The sequence below is a fragment of the Triturus cristatus genome, chromosome 10, assembly GCF_964204655.1.
Source record: "Triturus cristatus chromosome 10, aTriCri1.1, whole genome shotgun sequence".
NCBI lineage: Eukaryota > Metazoa > Chordata > Amphibia > Caudata > Salamandridae > Triturus > Triturus cristatus.
The window spans coordinates 558,161,289-558,178,590 of record NC_140593.1 but is presented as its reverse complement, the minus strand read 5'-3'; the positions used below and the strand labels follow the sequence as shown (position 1 = coordinate 558,178,590).

The 17,302-nt window shown below is 44.3% G+C and overlaps 1 protein-coding gene across 3 annotated transcripts in view; it reads left to right on the top strand.

The window, feature by feature from the left end:
* The window catches only part of LOC146789724 (WD repeat-containing protein 48-like), a 427,316-nt gene that overhangs the window by 153,033 nt on the left and 256,981 nt on the right, over positions 1 to 17,302 (top strand). For all 3 annotated transcript variants that reach the window (XM_085632059.1, XM_085632058.1, XM_085632056.1), the window contains exons 5-6: positions 6,722 to 6,808; positions 7,045 to 7,173. In XM_085632059.1, coding sequence (XP_085488185.1) covers positions 7,133 to 7,173 — 41 coding nt within the window. In that variant the 5' untranslated portion in view covers positions 6,722 to 6,808; positions 7,045 to 7,132. The remainder of the gene's footprint in view (positions 1 to 6,721; positions 6,809 to 7,044; positions 7,174 to 17,302) is intronic.

The following is a 17,302-nucleotide window of genomic DNA, read 5'->3' as shown; positions in this document are numbered from 1 at the left end:
TATACATATTTGTCTCCAATGGCTCTAAGAGCTTAAGATATAGTGGTTTAAGATTCTGGCAAATTCTGTGCAACTCTTTCGTGCATCAGCACTCGTACATGTATTCAGGCACTCGTTTTCTATCCTCTATTGTACTAATAAGACCTTTAATTGAAACTGAATTTGATACTTTATAAAAAAATATTTTTATAGTGTGACATATTGTAAAGTAATAGTATCGATGGGGAGGTTAAGGTTCCGTTAGTTTGTGTAGATCGTTTAGGAAATGGGAGCCCCTTAAACTTGGGAACTTTTCTGGAGAAGCCGCATCAAGGCAGGGGTTAGCCTGAACTTTATTTAATCTTTAAGGATTCTTGGGGTCTGCATGTGTATCTCAACACTGTCTAATATTTGTTTTGTTACCCTTGAATGTGATGAGGGGCCATGACTTATGAGAGGTGAAGCGGTGTGTCCTGATTAGCTTCCTTCTCTCATCAATGGTAAATGGCATGTTGATCTGCATATGTAGTTTGCCATGTTGCTGTGTCAACTGTCGTAGGTGGAAACAAAGGCATTTAACCAAAACTACAATGCAAGATCTTAAAGCCACACTTTGAGATAAAATCACACTTGTGATTAGATTTGTGTTCCTGTTAAGCCATTTTATCATGCATTGGTAGACAGTAAGCAGTGGTTTATCTTTTAATTATATTCTTTTGTAATGTAATTTAAACTGTGCAAGGTAGTAATCTATGAACTTACCTTTGCGTTTGCCTGCCTGCCCCGCATCGTCTGTCTGAACAGGAAGCAGCCACAGGCAGCCTCCCTCCCCCCAGCCAATCACAACGCTGCAATGGCAGCATTGTGATTGGCTGGGACGCCAATACCACAGGCATCTATGGGGAGCCCGTTTACTCTATGTAGGCTGCATGCAGCCTACATAGAGAAAATGCAAAATGCGTATGACTGGTTTGGTCGGCCCTGGAGCCGACCGAACAGCCAGCGCACTCAGTGAGCAAGCCACTCCTCCCCTGGACTCCTGCAGGACCGCCCACTCGCAACCAGGCATACCCTTCTTTCTCGCAGTGCAAGAAATAGAAACATAAAATGGTATTAAATCATTTTGTTTCTGCTTCTCGCACTGCGGGAAAGCAGTGGGGCAACGCTCCTGCATGATCTTCACCCTGCTCTAGCCCTTATAACCAGCGACGTCCAATTCATTAAAGGGAAACCCTACCCGTGCTGTTATATGCGGTCGACGCAGTGTTAATGGCTTGGATTCCCAGTGCTTTACGCCTCCTAGTATGTGCATTAATTTATTTTTATGCCAAAACTAGAACTTCTAACCAATTTTACAAAATCACATATCATGGCATGCGGCCCACACTGCATTAAACTGCCTAGTATGCAAGTAGGGAATAACTCCCTAATTAGTGTTCAGACTTGTCCATATCTAGGAGTCTTGTTCTGTCTCTGGAGCTTGGTCACCTAGTATTGCACACTGTATAATGTTATTTTCCAAAACAATAGGTTCCCTATTTTCCCTTCCTCAACCCCGTGGCGGGGGCCAACTGAAAGCTATGTTGCAAATTTATAAATCCCAATGTGTGTCAACTGCCACTTGCAGTTTCGCAATCTGGGAGGTTGCTAACTGCAAAACTCTACAATTAGAAGAAAAAGGGTTCTGCTGGCTACTTACTCAGAGTACAGATTTCCTCCCTCCATATCTGTCACAGAGGTAAGTTTGTTATATATAACAGACTTTATTAGAGTGAGGCCTTTATTATTCTGGCTATCTATTTGGAGCAACGAGCAGGCTGTTCTTAGAAATGACTGCCTCCGAATTCCGTGTTTGGAATATATTAAATCTGAATTTGGAAAAATTGGTATGGAGAGGGTCTTTACAGAGAAAGAACTATGCCATTCTTTTAATAGAAGGGAAGTAGCCTTTGCTTTTTATGATCTGGTGCAGGAAAGTCTCATTCAAAGCGCAGTAGGGAAACCAATAATATCCGCATATTTGTTCTTGAATACCTCGCCGTCATCTCCAGTCTATTTAGTGCAGCCTAGTGGGAGATGGGGGTGCGCTGTTAGGTTTCGCGCCAACACTATTGAATACTTACTGTGCTTTACTCTTGGGCACCAACTGAACCTTCCTGCTATTCCTTGCCTATGTAATAAGTCAGGCCAAAATATGACCTTTTTTTTGTTGTCTTGTAAATTGTAAATTGATACTTGTATAGCGCACTACTCACCCACAAGGGTCTCAAGGCGCTTGTACGAATACCGCTGTGGAACCCATCCTGGCTTTCCCTGTGAGGTGTCCACTCCTGGGCACCCCCAAGGTGGAGGCCAGGCATCCTTAGCGTTGTGGGGGCCGTTGTGGAGATTAAGCAAGCTATTGCCCAGAGTTGCAGAGTGGGACTGAATGATTGGAATAGGCACCGAGGCGAGAATTGTCAGGTCCGTGGAATTTTTGAGCCCAAGAGCCGCCGAGGCGGGGAATTGAACCCTGGTCCCGGGCCAGACCTCTGCATCAGGGTCTGCCGCTCTAACCATTGAGCCACACTTGTACATTTTATGAATTGTACACTAGGCTATTTTTGATTCCACTTTTTAAAAGGAAATGCCATATTAGGCAGTGCAAAGCTATGTTCTATCAATTATCCAATTGTCAGACGGTGAAACAAGTTTATACGTAGGCTTATTCTTAAGACATGCTGTGAGGGCACGTGTCACTATTACTTTTACAATCTGCTGGCAACTTGAAGTGTTATTTACCGATCTTTTTAAAATATATTGTGGTGTATAGACGTGCTTTTATCCGATACATAAAAGTTTGACAATGAAACATGTTTTTAAGTAGGTTAATCTTAAGACTCTGTGAAGGCATGTGGCACTTTATTTTTAATAATTTGCTGCTATCTAATTCTTTCTTGAAATATTCACTTATGCCTTTAACTGGATGAAATGTTAATTGTTATGTAATACTTTATTCTGAAGGTTTTTCCTTCCATAAAAGTATCAAACTGAAGTACAGAAGTTGTGTTCAAAGCTCACTTAGGAAGGAATCTTAAGCTTTTAGATAATCTTTTGTCTTAAATTAATGCGGAAACTTGAATGGCGAGATTGATAATCAGTCATGTTACCTCTATAAACAAAGGTCACACAAAGCAGTCACTTATGGGTTCATTCAGTTCATAGAAAAGAATACAGCGATATCTCAAAAGCTTTGAAAATACCTGCTGATATGGCGCAGTTAGCAAAGTCCTCTGTGCAGTTATTTAGTGAGCCCCCTGGTGAGTTCGAATTTAACCCCATCGCTGCTAAGCCTCCCCCCATCCCCTGTGCTAATTCTTTTTTTGGCTATTTGGGGGTAGTTCGCACTTAGGCCCCTGTAACTTTTGTCCACATAAGGTATCCATGCCAAATTTGCGTCCTTTTCTTCCAACATCTTTGCGAATCCCCCTGGAGGGGACCCAGAAATTAGCCAAAATACTGCCACCTCCATTTATTTTGAAAAAATGGGGGAAAATTTGCTGCAGAAGAAATCGTCTGTTTTTTCCCCTGCAAATGGCATCAACAAAGGGTTTGCGGTGCTGAAGTCACCATCTTCTCAGCTTTTAGGGACAGGCAGACTCTTGTCAGAAAACCAAAATGTTCTACACAGTTTTGGCATTTTACTGGGACATAGCCTATTTTTGCTTTTTTTGTGTGCTTTCAACCGCCTTCCAGTTAGTGGTAGAAATGGGTGTGAAAGCAATAATGGATCCTGAAAAGCTATACATTTTTAGAAAGTAGACAAAATTCTGAATTCAGCAAGGGGTCAATTGTGTAGATCCTTTAAAGTTTTTTTTTTTTATAGAAACTATCAGTTGAAAATAAAATTTGCAATTAAGTTAAAAGAAAACATCCTTTTGTGCCAACGTTTTCACCTGTAACTTCTAAGTATGACAACAGATTTTTTAAAGCAATATACGTTACATCCGCAGAACCCTTATGGTTGTGGGGATATATAGGACTTGTAGGTTCACAAACAACCCAGAACCAATAGCTGAGTTGCAGCTTGCAATGGTTTTTCATTGTGTACCGGGTATATAGCAATTAAAAATAAAGAGTGAAAAGTAGGTACCAAGGAAACCTATATATTTCCGAAATGGGAACAAAATACATCGTCCATAAACAACAAACATTTATAGGCAAAAGGTTTTCAGTATCCACTCTACACGTTGGGACACCAGTAAAGTCCGGCAATGCTGGCTGCACCATGCCTGGGGCAACCCAGAGGTAGCTCTGCCAATGGGAAGCCTTGCTGCCCCAGGCTGCTGCCCAGATGTCTCTTGCTGTACTATTGGCACATTAGTGTCCTCCTCTAAAAGTCACTTCATCTGCACTAATGAGTGGCTTCCTTATTCGATGATTCCTCGTGGACAGAAAACTCAATGACAAAATCTTCCACTGTCTCCTCTGCCTCAGATGCAGAGTCAGTCTCTGAACCATGGTAAGAGGAAGACTCGAAGCATACCAAAAATCTGCTGAGCAGTAATCTTGCGGCTAGCCATAATCCTTTCTAAAAAAAAAAAAAAAGGAGACTTCACAAATAAGCCAACAAACACTGTGAAATTCAAGTAATAAAGTGTGGCTTTATCACAAAGATCTATATACTCAAACTATACAGCTAACTTGCCTGTGACAGCTACACTCACCAGGACCTACTCTGCAGAGACACAGCAAAAACCAACAATATCCCACTACAAAGAAACTACGGCAACAAAATACACATCCAGCACAAATTCTAAAAGAGTTTTACAAAAGCTAAACATACTGCTATTACACCATTTACAAAAAACACATTCATGCAGGGAAATGAAACTCATTAAAATTAAATAGTACATAAAAGTTTTCTTACCAAACACATGCAACTACACAAACTGCAGAACCCCCAGCGATGAAACCGCAACCTGGAAAATCAGTCAAAATAGCAAAAGCCTTGAACTAGAATAAAAAGGAGAAATAAAACATTACAATCGCAATTCACAAAAAATGAAACCATTAACATAACGCACTGTCAGATGGGCCTTCAAATAAATCCTACAAGTATCAAAAAAGAGAGGATGGGGGCAGAAAAAGGCTGATGGAAAATGCCCCTATTTTGAAACTTGAAGGATTTTCCTTACGCAAGGGATTGCCCCACGCGCTTTAAATCAATAACCCTGGGTCTAGTGGGGTTTCTGGGGGGGCAGAAACAAGCGGAGCAAAAACTTGTCCCCTTTGGAACCGACCCTTGCTAATAAGTAGCTTCCATCTACAAAAAAAAATCCCTGGTGCCTAGTGGGGTTTTCTACCCCCCACTGGAGGCAGAAAGCCACAAAACGGCCGATCTGTCACCAGGGGGGTCAGAAACAAATTATCGCCCTTTGGAAGTGACCCTTGCCCAAGAGGCCGCTTTCATCTACATAAAAGGAATCCCTCACCCCTAATGGGATATTCTGCCCAGAAACCAGCAGGAAAAAAATGCCCCCAGAAAGGCCCAAAAAACGGGCTGACGTCACACGACCGCTGAAGGGTGGGGGGGGGGTCAGGGGTGGCAGGGGAAACTCTTCCGCTGCCATCCATGCTTGGGGGTGTAGATGGGCTACCCGTGGGGGGGTAGCGCCAGCGCTTCACCCATAGGTGGGTGCCATGACGGAACTGTTCCATCATGAGCATAGAAGGGGTTGAGACTCTAAAATATATTGATCTCCTAAGCTACCCAATTCCAGATAATCTGTTAGTGGAATTTCAAACAGTAAGTTCACTAGATTAATACAATGTATTTGATAAGTTAAGACTATCAGTGCCTCTTCTGTTTATTCGTTGACATGGTGTTTAGGTCAATTTCCACACTAGGTACAACCAACCAAAGTTATGCTCCTTTGTTCATATGCACTGGAGATGGGCGAGCCACTGATGGCTCACCCAGATGCACAGCTCTTCCTGTCTTCTTGGACCCTCCAAGCAACAACAAGGTCGAGCTTCTTTCTAGCGTGCATTCATCTGTTATTATTGCATCAATCTCTATGCCCCACTGGGTGCAGCATAGGAGGGACTCGCCAGCACTGACGGCTATTTGTTTCCCCAGTCAAAATGCCAGACTTTGGCGAGACCCTACTCTCCTACACTAATTGGGGCTTGGAGAATGATGTGGTGGCCCAAGGGAAGGTTGTGGAGGATGCAAAAAGGATGGTCTTTGGCCATTTTGTAATCTGGACCCTTCCTAGAGGCATTCCTATTGGATCTTTGAGCACAGAACAATGCGGAGACTTCAAGTGATCTGTGATTGGCAGATGAGGTAGTGGGGCATCAGGAGCAAGAACTGAAGTCATTGAGGTGGCAGAGAAAGATAGAAATGAGGAAGTGAAGCAGTGAAAAGAGTTGAGCATAAAGACTGGAGAAAGTAGGTGTAAGGGAGCCAGAAAGAAATGGAGTGTTAGAGTGATGGAAAGAAGAAAAGCTAGCACATGGTGAGATGGGGAGAGTATTTACTTAATATGTTGATGGCACAGCTTGTGTATTGGCTGTTAGAGCCAAGAGACTCATGTCTTGGCGCTGGCTTATTGGTTCCTGAGAACTATTGCCACCTCTAATTAAAATAGCATATTTGCCCCTTCTGTTTAATATGGGAAGCAGGGAAAAATGAATTATAAACTAGTAGGTTTGAATCTTCGTTTTTATTTATAACATTTTTTCCCCCTCTTTCTAGGACGTGGAAACCAACTCTCCAGACTATCTAGCTGGTCTTCAACCCCATACTGACTACATTGTCGGCACAGATCAGATACTTCAGGGGGTAGGATTTATATATTTTTTTAACCATGTATTGTAATGACCGTATTTGTTCTGCACTGATATCAATGTATTTGTGCATTTGTTTCACTTGATGTCATGATATCATAGCTTTTTGTTAAGTTACTAAATTATTTAGTCTAACCTACCTCCCTTCATTTGCGTTTTTTACTAGCTAGTTGCCCTTTATTTAATTGAACAGGTGAACACATCTAATTTCCCATTCCCAATCTTTTTCAGTCTGAAGATTTCTATGCGTTAATCGAATCCCATGAAGGGAAGCCTTTGAAGCTTATGGCTTATAATACAGAGACTGATTCCTGCCGAGATGTCATTGACACCCAATGGAGCCTGTGGTGGTGAAGGAAGGTACTAAGTGAATTTTTCTTTTTCAATCAGTTCTACAGCGACCAGTGTAATCTTAGTGCAATTTAATGGTGTTTAACTCCTTGCTTTCAGAGTCCAAGCATCTACATTTCTAGTTGTGTTCTACAGGCCTGATTTACTGAAACTTTTTGTAGTATGTAAAGTAGTACTCCAGTAACACTACTTAATGCCAAATTCAATTCACATACCTACGGGTGGAGATTAACCCATCCACTTGTCGTTTGTGGGCTGAGATCTCTGCAAGCAGAGAGATGCTGTTTTAGGTTGGGTAGTGGTTGAGGGAGGAATAATTACTCAAATGGGTAAGGGTTTTGGGAAAATTGAGGGGATTGAGAGGGACTAGCCTAGTAAACACATACCCACAAAAGAATAAAACCCTTGCAGTTCACAAAATATTTTCTTAGTTACTACAGCCCTAAAAGTGTTAAAACAGGCTTAAATGTACCCCAGCCCAGCCTTGGAGTAAGTCTTTCACTACACTTGACAACACTCCTAAAGAAATTGATGGAGGCAGGGATTTAAACTAACACCTCCATAGGAAATAATATGAATTAACTTCTATATTGAAATCATATATACTTCCAAACACAGATGCTCACTCTATCCCTCCAGTAGCCCTTTCAGGACAGGTGCAGTTACACAGGAATGAGCACCTGTTACGACATGAACTCCGTTCCATTATTTAAGTGCTTTGTCAATCCGTAATACACCAACAATGATGCAACCTGCCGGTTCGCCCCCAGTCCAACTGCTCTACCTAGAACACAGCTCACCAGGAGACCATGAATATTCCTGGCATGAGCTGCCCATGCACCCACTTCCCCCTTACATAACAATGCGATAAATCTAATAATGCAATATAAGAATACAGTAAAATAAGAACCAGGTTTAGTGCATTCTACTTACAAGTGGATAACTAAGGGAGGAGGGAAAGGAGTAGAGAACTCAAAAGAACAGCAAATATTTAAAAATAATTAGCAAATCATTTAATCACAACCTCTGAAACGAATATGAGCCCTACCATGTCTTGTGGCATGAGACTGAACGATTCCCTCCTCCCCGAACAGCACTCTTGCACAGAGTTGTCAACATCTTCACCAGGGGGTAACTTGCTGCCTCTGTACTTTGCGAGCCTAGACATGTTCCACCTGCAGCCTGTGTGAACTGATGCCACATTCTTCTTGATGGAGGTAATGACGAAAAGCCCCATTTACTCTTTTGCACCTTTCCTGTACCATCTTGGTTTCTTTACCAAAGCCTGATCTCTCTCCCCCCCTTACGTTCCACCTCTTGCTGTTCATGGGGTTTTTCTCATCAAACCTTTGCTTGTCTCTTTTCTGGTATAGACAGGACTCTGGCACCCACCTCCATCTTGTCCAGCATATCAGAGCCCCTTACAGGCAACACTCCGGATTGAGCTTAGCTGGTCTGCGCCTGAAGGAGTCAAAGGGTGACTGCTGTGTTACATAGTTAGGCAAGGGATGATGTGACCATCACATGTCCCTAAGCACACCCTTTCGTGGTTTCTACAGCTCTTTGCGAACATGCCTTTACCATCCTGTTCATGCACTTAGCAGGACCTCTGGCGCATAGAGCTGTCTTCTGGTGTGTTATTCCAAACGGACTCAAGAACTCCTGCATCTCTCATGAGGGAAACTGCACCCCATTAACTGTTGCCAGATGTTTGTTTACACCATCTCCCGCAAACTCGTCCTTGAGAAACTCCAAGACCCTCTTAGTGCACACATTACTCACACCCTTGGTGAAACCCAATTCGATGTGTAGGCCACCAACAACACAAACCTTTCAGTTGGCTGCAACAACTCAAAAAAGCACATGATATCCAGGCACAATTTTGTCATAAGCTCATCCGGTACAACAACTGGTGTTAGAGGAGCAGTATTAGTCACATGGGTCCTGTCATTGGATGCACACAACTAGCAATAATTCACCACCCCTTCCACCTAGTGATCCATGCCCGGCCACCAATACCTCTCCCGCACCCGGGCTTTCGTGAGACTTCTACCCAGGTGTCTTTAATGGCCTAGATTAACTACCTTGGATCTCATGCTCTTGGTCGATACAACTTTCTCACCAGATCATCTTGGTACAACGCAAGTTGATCCCTCACCAACCAGACAGGTTTTAACTCCGGATCCAGCTCTTTGCAATCAGGCCAACTCTTCACCACTTGTTTTAATTGTGGTGAGCTCCTCATCCTCCTCCCCACTCTTCATCCACTCATCCCTCGTGATCGCTGGTTCCCTTACGCAACTTACACAACCCAGGTCTTCAATAATCACCTCATTTCTACCTTCCTCTGGTAGACGAGACAAACAGCAGTTATGTTTGCTAACCCAGAAAGGTATTGGTCCTGAAAGGTTAACTCTTCTAACTCTTCGCTCCACCTCTTAAGTCTGGGAATCATCCTGTCACTTTGGTTGCAGGAGAAAACTTGGGGTCTGATCTTTACTACCTAGAAAAGGAATGCCCCACAAATAAAACTTTAAATGTTTCACTGCCCGTTATCGCTAAAGTCTCTCTCTCAAAGCACGAGTAATGCTCCCCAAACTTCTTAAGGGCCCTGAAGGCAATTGAAACTACCATCCGTTCTCCATCATCAATCTGAGACCGCACTGCCCCCAGCCCCTTGAAACTGGTGTCACTAGTTAGAATGGTTTTTCTCCTTGTGTCAAAACGTACTAGGGTGGGCATCGTGCCCATTCCCGACTTCACAGCTTGGAATGCCATTTGAGACTCGGGTGACCTTAAAGTGCACCCTTTTATCAGCAAAGCTCTTATGGGCTCCACTACACTGACAAAACCCTTTATGAACTTGGAATAAAATCTGCGAGCCCCAAGAATGATCTCACCTGTTGTCTGTGGGGAGCACACACAATATGGTCTGCTAGTTCTAATTTGGGTTGAATGCCCTCCCCGGAAATGACATTACCCAAGTAGGTGACAGAAGTAACTCCAATCTTGCATTTCTGCTGTTTCAGCAAGAGTACTTTCGCCTCTAATCTACTCAACACTTCTTGAAACCCTGTTATGCTCGTTCACATCCTTGCCATAAATGAGAATGTCATCCTGGAAGAATAAGATGTTGGGTAACTCTCCCATGATAATCTTCATTATCCTTTGAAAACAGGCGGCAGCCGAGGCCAGCCCAAATGGCATCCTGATAAATCAATAAGCCCCCAATGGCTTTGCTTACTAGGTGAGATGCCTTGAGTACTAGTGCAGCTGCTTGTACCTGGTGATAGGCTGAGGAAAGATCCAGGACTGAACATTTTAGTTCCCTTAAGCTTAGTGAGTGACTCTGAAATATTGGAGTAGTTGGTGATCCACTTATTAATTTCTCTTAACTCCACACACATCCTTATGGCCTTCCCTCCATCTTTGGATCCCAAAACCATTCTGATGACTATCTTCTCAATGATGTCAGAATGTAAAAGTCTATATCCTACTTCAAGTGCTTGAGCGCCAACTTATGAACTTTAGGTATCTTATGCACACAAGGTTTAGCACCCTTTTTCCACACAATCCTGTGTTTGAAATGCTTGAGCAACCCACACTCTTGTTTAAATACCTCAGGAAATTCATCATAGAAACTTATGCCACCACCACACGCAGTCAGCATCACCCGGTCTTTTGCTTTGGGATTTAATATAATCCCCATATATCTTTGGTGTGGCCCCTCTTGGCTACGTACATTTTCCCAGTGGTTTCTCTGCCTTTAGATTCAATTATTTTTACTACATAGCCTAGAACATCAATGTGTGAACCCCCATAGCTGACTGGGTTGATATCTGCTGGAAGCAATGTCTTATTGGGAATCTCATTATCCCAAAGTTGGTATACAGTCATTGTAAATGCGGATCCTGAGTCTGCCAACACCACAAGTTTTTAACCCAATTTCAATCTCACTTGGGCATAACAGATCCCAGGTTCACCTCAATCTTTACATTTAAGACCACCGTCTTTGGGGCTTCAGACACTTTCAACACTATCCACCATTCTTACCTCCGTTGAAGGTTTGCAGATCTTTTCTTGTATCAGCCGTGACTGTGCATGCGGGTGTGTGGGGTATATTGTGTAAGGTGGAGAGTGTGATCTTAAAATTACCTAAAGGAGATCAAATTTTATTCAGAGACCCTTCGGTAAGGTTAAAAACGAAGATGTGGTAGTGTGCGCAAGGTTATAATATGCCACTACTCAGTGAGTGTTGTAGTGAACTGCTGTGGTTTCACTATTCAGGTCGACATGTTTCACGCTATGTTGGTCCAGCACTGGATCCCTAGTGATTCTTCAGGACCAAAAATTTTTCCCTACCCCTGATTTAGGGTGGGTATCTAGATTCTTTTTATACTCCATCCCTGGTAGTGATACAGTAGATCCTAGGTATCTGTCATGCTCACCCCAGTACGAATCCATAAATCAACCTGGATGAAAAAAGAAAGATATAGGGAAAGGGCTTAAAATATCCAAACAATCAATGTTTTATTTTGGACAGCACATATGATGCATGTATGGTCTCTGCATATCATCGTATAACGCAGTGCCATGCCATGCTGTGCTGTCTAACCTCTACGTTAGCTCTTCTATTGGTGAGTGCCTCCAGTGCCTAAATCACTTGTGAAATCACTGGTTAACAGCAAGCATTATTAAAACAAATATGTATATAGAGGACTACACAAACAGGAACTCACAACAGTGTTATTACAGATTAAAATGCATGGTCATTACCGACTCCCATGAGGTATTTGTATTTCTTACCCCTACTCCTAGGCCATAAGGTGCCCTAGGTCAAGGCCGGGGACCGAGATTATTGTGGTTTCTGTTAACATATAATATCGAAGGCGGAAGTGGTCCATGCATAGTTTCACAGATAGTGCACTCACCTGTCACTTTCTCCTCCGCGATCAATGTCCTAGTCACAGTTCCATGCGCGGTCAGCAGCCCGTCACCTACCCCTCGTCCTGCCTGCCTGCAGATGAAGTGCATGGCCGAAAGGGGTTTGCTTAAGTACAGAGAGCCTGGTTAACGAGTCTCACCTGCAGAGACCCAGAAGTACTCTGCGTCAAAGCATTGTGGTTACATGTGGGACCAAGGTGGTTGGGGCGTATGATAGCGGACATCTTGAAGAGGCTCCGTTCTCGGTAGAAGATGTTCTACAGAGATAACGTGAATTGGTAGCGGCCATCTTGAGATGGTCAGAGGGGTCTCATGTTCTATGGAGCTCCCGTTAACCCCTTCGCTGCCAGGCCTTTTCCCCCTCCTGTGCCAGGCCTTTTTTTGGCTATTTGGGGTAGTGCGCGCTTAGGCCCCTGTAACTTTTTGACCGCATTAGGTAGCCACGCCAAATTTGCGTCCTTTTCTTCCAACATCATGGGGATTCTAAAGGTACTCAGGGTTTGTGGATTCCCTTGGAGGGGTCACAGAAAAGAGCCAAAATACAGCAAAATTTTGTTTTTTTTGGGAAAAATTGGAAAAACGGGCTGCAAATGAAAGCATCTGGGTTTTTCCCTGCATATGTTATCAAAAAAGGGTTTGTGGGGTTGAAATCACCATTTTCCCAGCTTTTCGGGGATACTTGACTTTTGTCAGAAACCCAAAATTTTTTACACAGTTTTGGCATTTTTCTGGGACATAGCCTATTTTTGCAATTTTTTGTGCTTTTGACCTCCTTCCAGTTAGTGGCTGAAATGGGTACAAAAGCAATAGTGGATCCTGGAAAGCTATACATTTTCGAAAAGAAGACAACATTCTGAATTCAGCAAGGGGTCATTTGTGTAGATCCATCAAGGTTTTTTTATAGAAACAAACAGTTAAATGTAGGATAAATTGAAATTTAGTTGAAAAAACCAGCCTTTTGTGTCAACGTTTTCACCTGTAACTTCTTCTAATTATGACAGCTCTTTGAAAGCAATATACCGTTGCATCCGCTGGACATTACTGGTTGTGGGGATATATAGGACTTGTAGGTTCACCAAGAACCCGACGAACCCAGAGCCAAAAACTGAGTAGTAACTTGCAATGGTTTTTTATTATGTACCGGGTATATAGTAATTATTCTGTAAAAAAGTGTACATGGAAAAATCGGTATGAAAGACACCTATGTATTTCTGAAATGGGAACAAAATATAGAGTTTAGAAACAGTAGATATTTGCACATTTCTGAAATTGGGAATACGCATACTAGCATGAGAATTATCAGTCATTTTTTAGAATGACTTCTTTTTTACACAATATCTTTCATTTGGAAAGCAGAAATGCATGGAAAGTCAATAGATAATAACAGTTCCTTTACAAATCTGAATTACCCTAAGTCTCCCGATAAAAATGGTACCTCACTTGTGTGGGTAGGCATAGTGCCCACGACAGGAAACGGCGCAAAACGCAACGTGGTCACACCACATTTTCACAATGCAAAATTACCCTTTTTTTGCAAAGTGCCTAGCTCTAGTTTTTGAACCCTAGCTCTGCGGGCACCTTAGGAAACCTAGCAAACCTATACATTTTTGAAAACTAGACAACCAGGGGAATCCAGGATGGGGTGACTTGACTGCCTCCCACCAGGGTCTGTTACCCAGAATCCCTTGCAAACCTAAAACATTGTAAAAAAAAACACATTTTCCACACATTTCTGTCGTGGAAAGTTCCGGAATCTGCGTGGAACCACAAATTTCCACCCACCCCGCCTTCCCCAAAGTCTTACGAGAAAAACGGTACCTCACTTGTGTGGATCGGCCTAGTGCCCGCGACAGGAAACGGCGCAAAACGCAACCTGGTCACACCTCAATTTCGCAGTGAAAAATGACCCTTTTTTGGAAAAATGACTAGCTGTAGTTTTTGAACCCTAGCTCTGCGGGCACCTTGGGAAACCTAGCAAACCTATACATTTTTGAAAACTAGACACCCAGGGGAATCCAGGATGGGGTGACTTGACTGCCTCCCACCAGGGTCTGTTACCCAGAATCCCTTGCAAACCTTAAAAATTGTCAAAAAAAACACATTTTCCCCACATTTCTGTCGTGGAAAGTTCCGGAATCTGCGTGGATCCACAAATTTCCACCCACCCCGCGTTCCCCAAAGTCTTACGAGAAAAACGGTACCTCACTTGTGTGGATCGGCCTAGTGCCCGCGACAGGAAACGGCGCAAAACGCAACCTGGTCACACCTCAATTTCGCAGTGAAAAATGACCCTTTTTTGGAAAAATGACTAGCTGTAGTTTTTGAACCCTAGCTCTGCGGGCACCTTGGGAAACCTAGCCAACCTATACATTTTTGAAAACTAGACACCCAGGGGAATCCAGGATGGGTGACTTGACTGCCTCCCACCAGGGTCTGTTACCCAGAATCCCTTGCAAACCTAAAAAAATTGTCAAAAAAAACACATTTTCCACACATTTCTGTCGTGGAAAGTTCCGGAATCTGCGTGGATCCACAAATTTCCACCCACCCCGCGTTCCCCAAAGTCTTACGAGAAAAACGGTACCTCACTTGTGTGGGTCGGCCTAGTGCCCGCGACAGGAAACGGCGCAAAACGCAACCTGGTCACACCTCAATTTCGCAGTGAAAAATGACCCTTTTTTGGAAAAATGACTAGCTGTAGTTTTTGAACCCTAGCTCTGCGGGCACCTTGGGAAACCTAGCAAACCTATACATTTTTGAAAACTAGACACCCAGGGGAATCCAGGATAGGGTGACTTGACTGCCTCCCACCAGGGTCTGTTACCCAGAATCCCTTGCAAACCTAAAAAATTGTCAAAAAAAACACATTTTCCACACATTTCTGTTGTGGAAAGTTCCGGAATCTGCGTGGATCCACAAATTTCCACCCACCCCGTGTTCCCCAAAGTCTTTCGAGAAAAATGGTACCTCACTTGTGCGGGTCGGCCTAGTGCCCGCGACAGGAAACGGCGCAAAACGCAACCTGGTCACACCTCAATTTCGCAGTGAAAAATGACCCTTTTTTGGAAAAATGACTAGCTGTAGTTTTTGAACCCTAGCTCTGCGGGCACCTTGGGAAACCTAGCAAACCTATACATTTTTGAAAACTAGACACCCAGGGGAATCCAGGATGGGGTGACTTGACTGCCTCCCACCAGGGTCTGTTACCCAGAATCCCTTGCAAACCTAAAAAATTGGCAAAAAAACCACATTTTCCACACATTTCTGTCGTGGAAAGTTCCGGAATCTGCGTGGATCCACAAATTTCCACCCACCCCGCGTTCCCCAAAGTCTTACGAGAAAAACGGTACCTCACTTGTGTGGGTCGGCCTAGTGCCCGCGACAGGAAACGGCGCAAAACATAGTGAGGTGACATCAAAATTGCCTATCTCCAAACCACCTGGTTTTGCAAGGGGGGTCTCTTGGGTTTTTGGCCCGGTGCACGGCGGCCATCTAGGGAAACCTACCAAACCCATACATTTCTGAAAATTAGACACCCGGGGGCTTCCAGGGAGGTATGGCCTGCGTGGATCCCCCAACGTTTCCTTACCCAGAATCCCCCGCAAACCTCAATTTTAGCTGAAAAAATCACTTTTTCCACACTTTTTTGTGTGGGAAAGTTGTGGCATCACCGGGCTCACTCAAATTTCCCACCTCCCAGCGTTCCCCTGGGTCTCCCGGTAAAAATGGTGCCTCACTTGTGTGGGAGGCCCAAGTACCCGCGACAGGCAAGGGCCCCAAACGTAGTGATGCGACATCAACATTGCCTATCTCAAAACCACCTGGTTTTGCAAGGGGGGTCTCTTGGCTTTTTGGCCCGGGGCACGGCGGCCATCTAGGGAAACCTACCAAACCCATACATTTCTGGAAACTAGACACCCGGGGGCTTCCAGGGAGGTATGGCTTGCGTGGATCCCCCAACATTTCCTTACCCAGAATCCCCCGCAAACCTCAATTTTAGCTGAAAAAATCACTTTTTTCACACTTTTTTGTGTGGGAAACTTGTGGCATCACCGGGCTCACTCAAATTTCCCACCTCCCAGCGTTCCCCTGGGTCTCCCGGTAAAAATGGTGCCTCACTTGTGTGGGAGGCCCAAGTGCCCGCGACAGGCAAGGGCCCAAAACGTAGTGATGCGACATTAACATTGCCTATCTCAAAACCACCTGGTTTTGCAAGGGGGGTCTCTTGGCTTTTTGGCCCGGGGCACGGCGGCCATCTAGGGAAACCTACCAAACCCATACATTTCTGAAAACTAGACACCCGGGGGTTTCCAGGGAGGTATGGCTTGCGCGGATCCCCCAACGTTTCCTTACCCAGAATCCCCTGCAAACCTCAATTTTAGCTGAAAAAATCACTTTTTTCACACTTTTTTGTGTGGGAAAGTTGTGGCATCACCGGGCTCACTCAAATTTCACACCTCCCAGCGTTCTCCTGGGTCTCCCGGTAAAAATGGTGCCTCACTTGTGTGGGAGGCCCAAGTACCCGCGACAGGCAAGGGCCCAAAACGTAGTGATGCAACATTTGAGATGGGCAATGTTGATGTCGCCTCACTACGTTTTGGGCCCTTGCCTGTCGCGGGTACTTGGGCCTCCCACACAAGTGAGGCACCACTTTTACCGGGAGACCCAGGGGAACGCTGGGAGGTGTGAAATTTGAGTGAGCCCGGTGATGCCACAACTTTCCCACACAAAAAAGTGTGAAAAAAGTGATTTTTTCAGCTAAAATTGAGGTTTGCAGGGGATTCTGGGTAAGGAAACGTTGGGGGATCCGCGCAAGCCATACCTCCCTGGAAGCCCCCGGGTGTCTAGTTTTCAGAAATGTATGGGTTTGGTAGGTTTCCCTAGATGGCCGCCGTGCCCCGGGCCAAAAACCCAAGAGACCCCCCTTGCAAAACCAGGTGGTTTTGAGATAGGCAATGTTGATGTCGCATCACTACGTTTTGGGCCCTTGCCTGTCGCGGGTACTTGGGCCTCCCACACAAGTGAGGCACCATTTTTACCGGGAGACCCAGGGGAACGCTGGGAGGTGGTAAATTTGAGTGAGCCCGGTGATGCCACAAGTTTCCCACACAAAAAATTATGAAAAAAGTGATTTTTTCAGCTAAAATTGAGGTTTGCGGGGGATTCTGGGTAAGGAAACGTTGGGGGATCCACG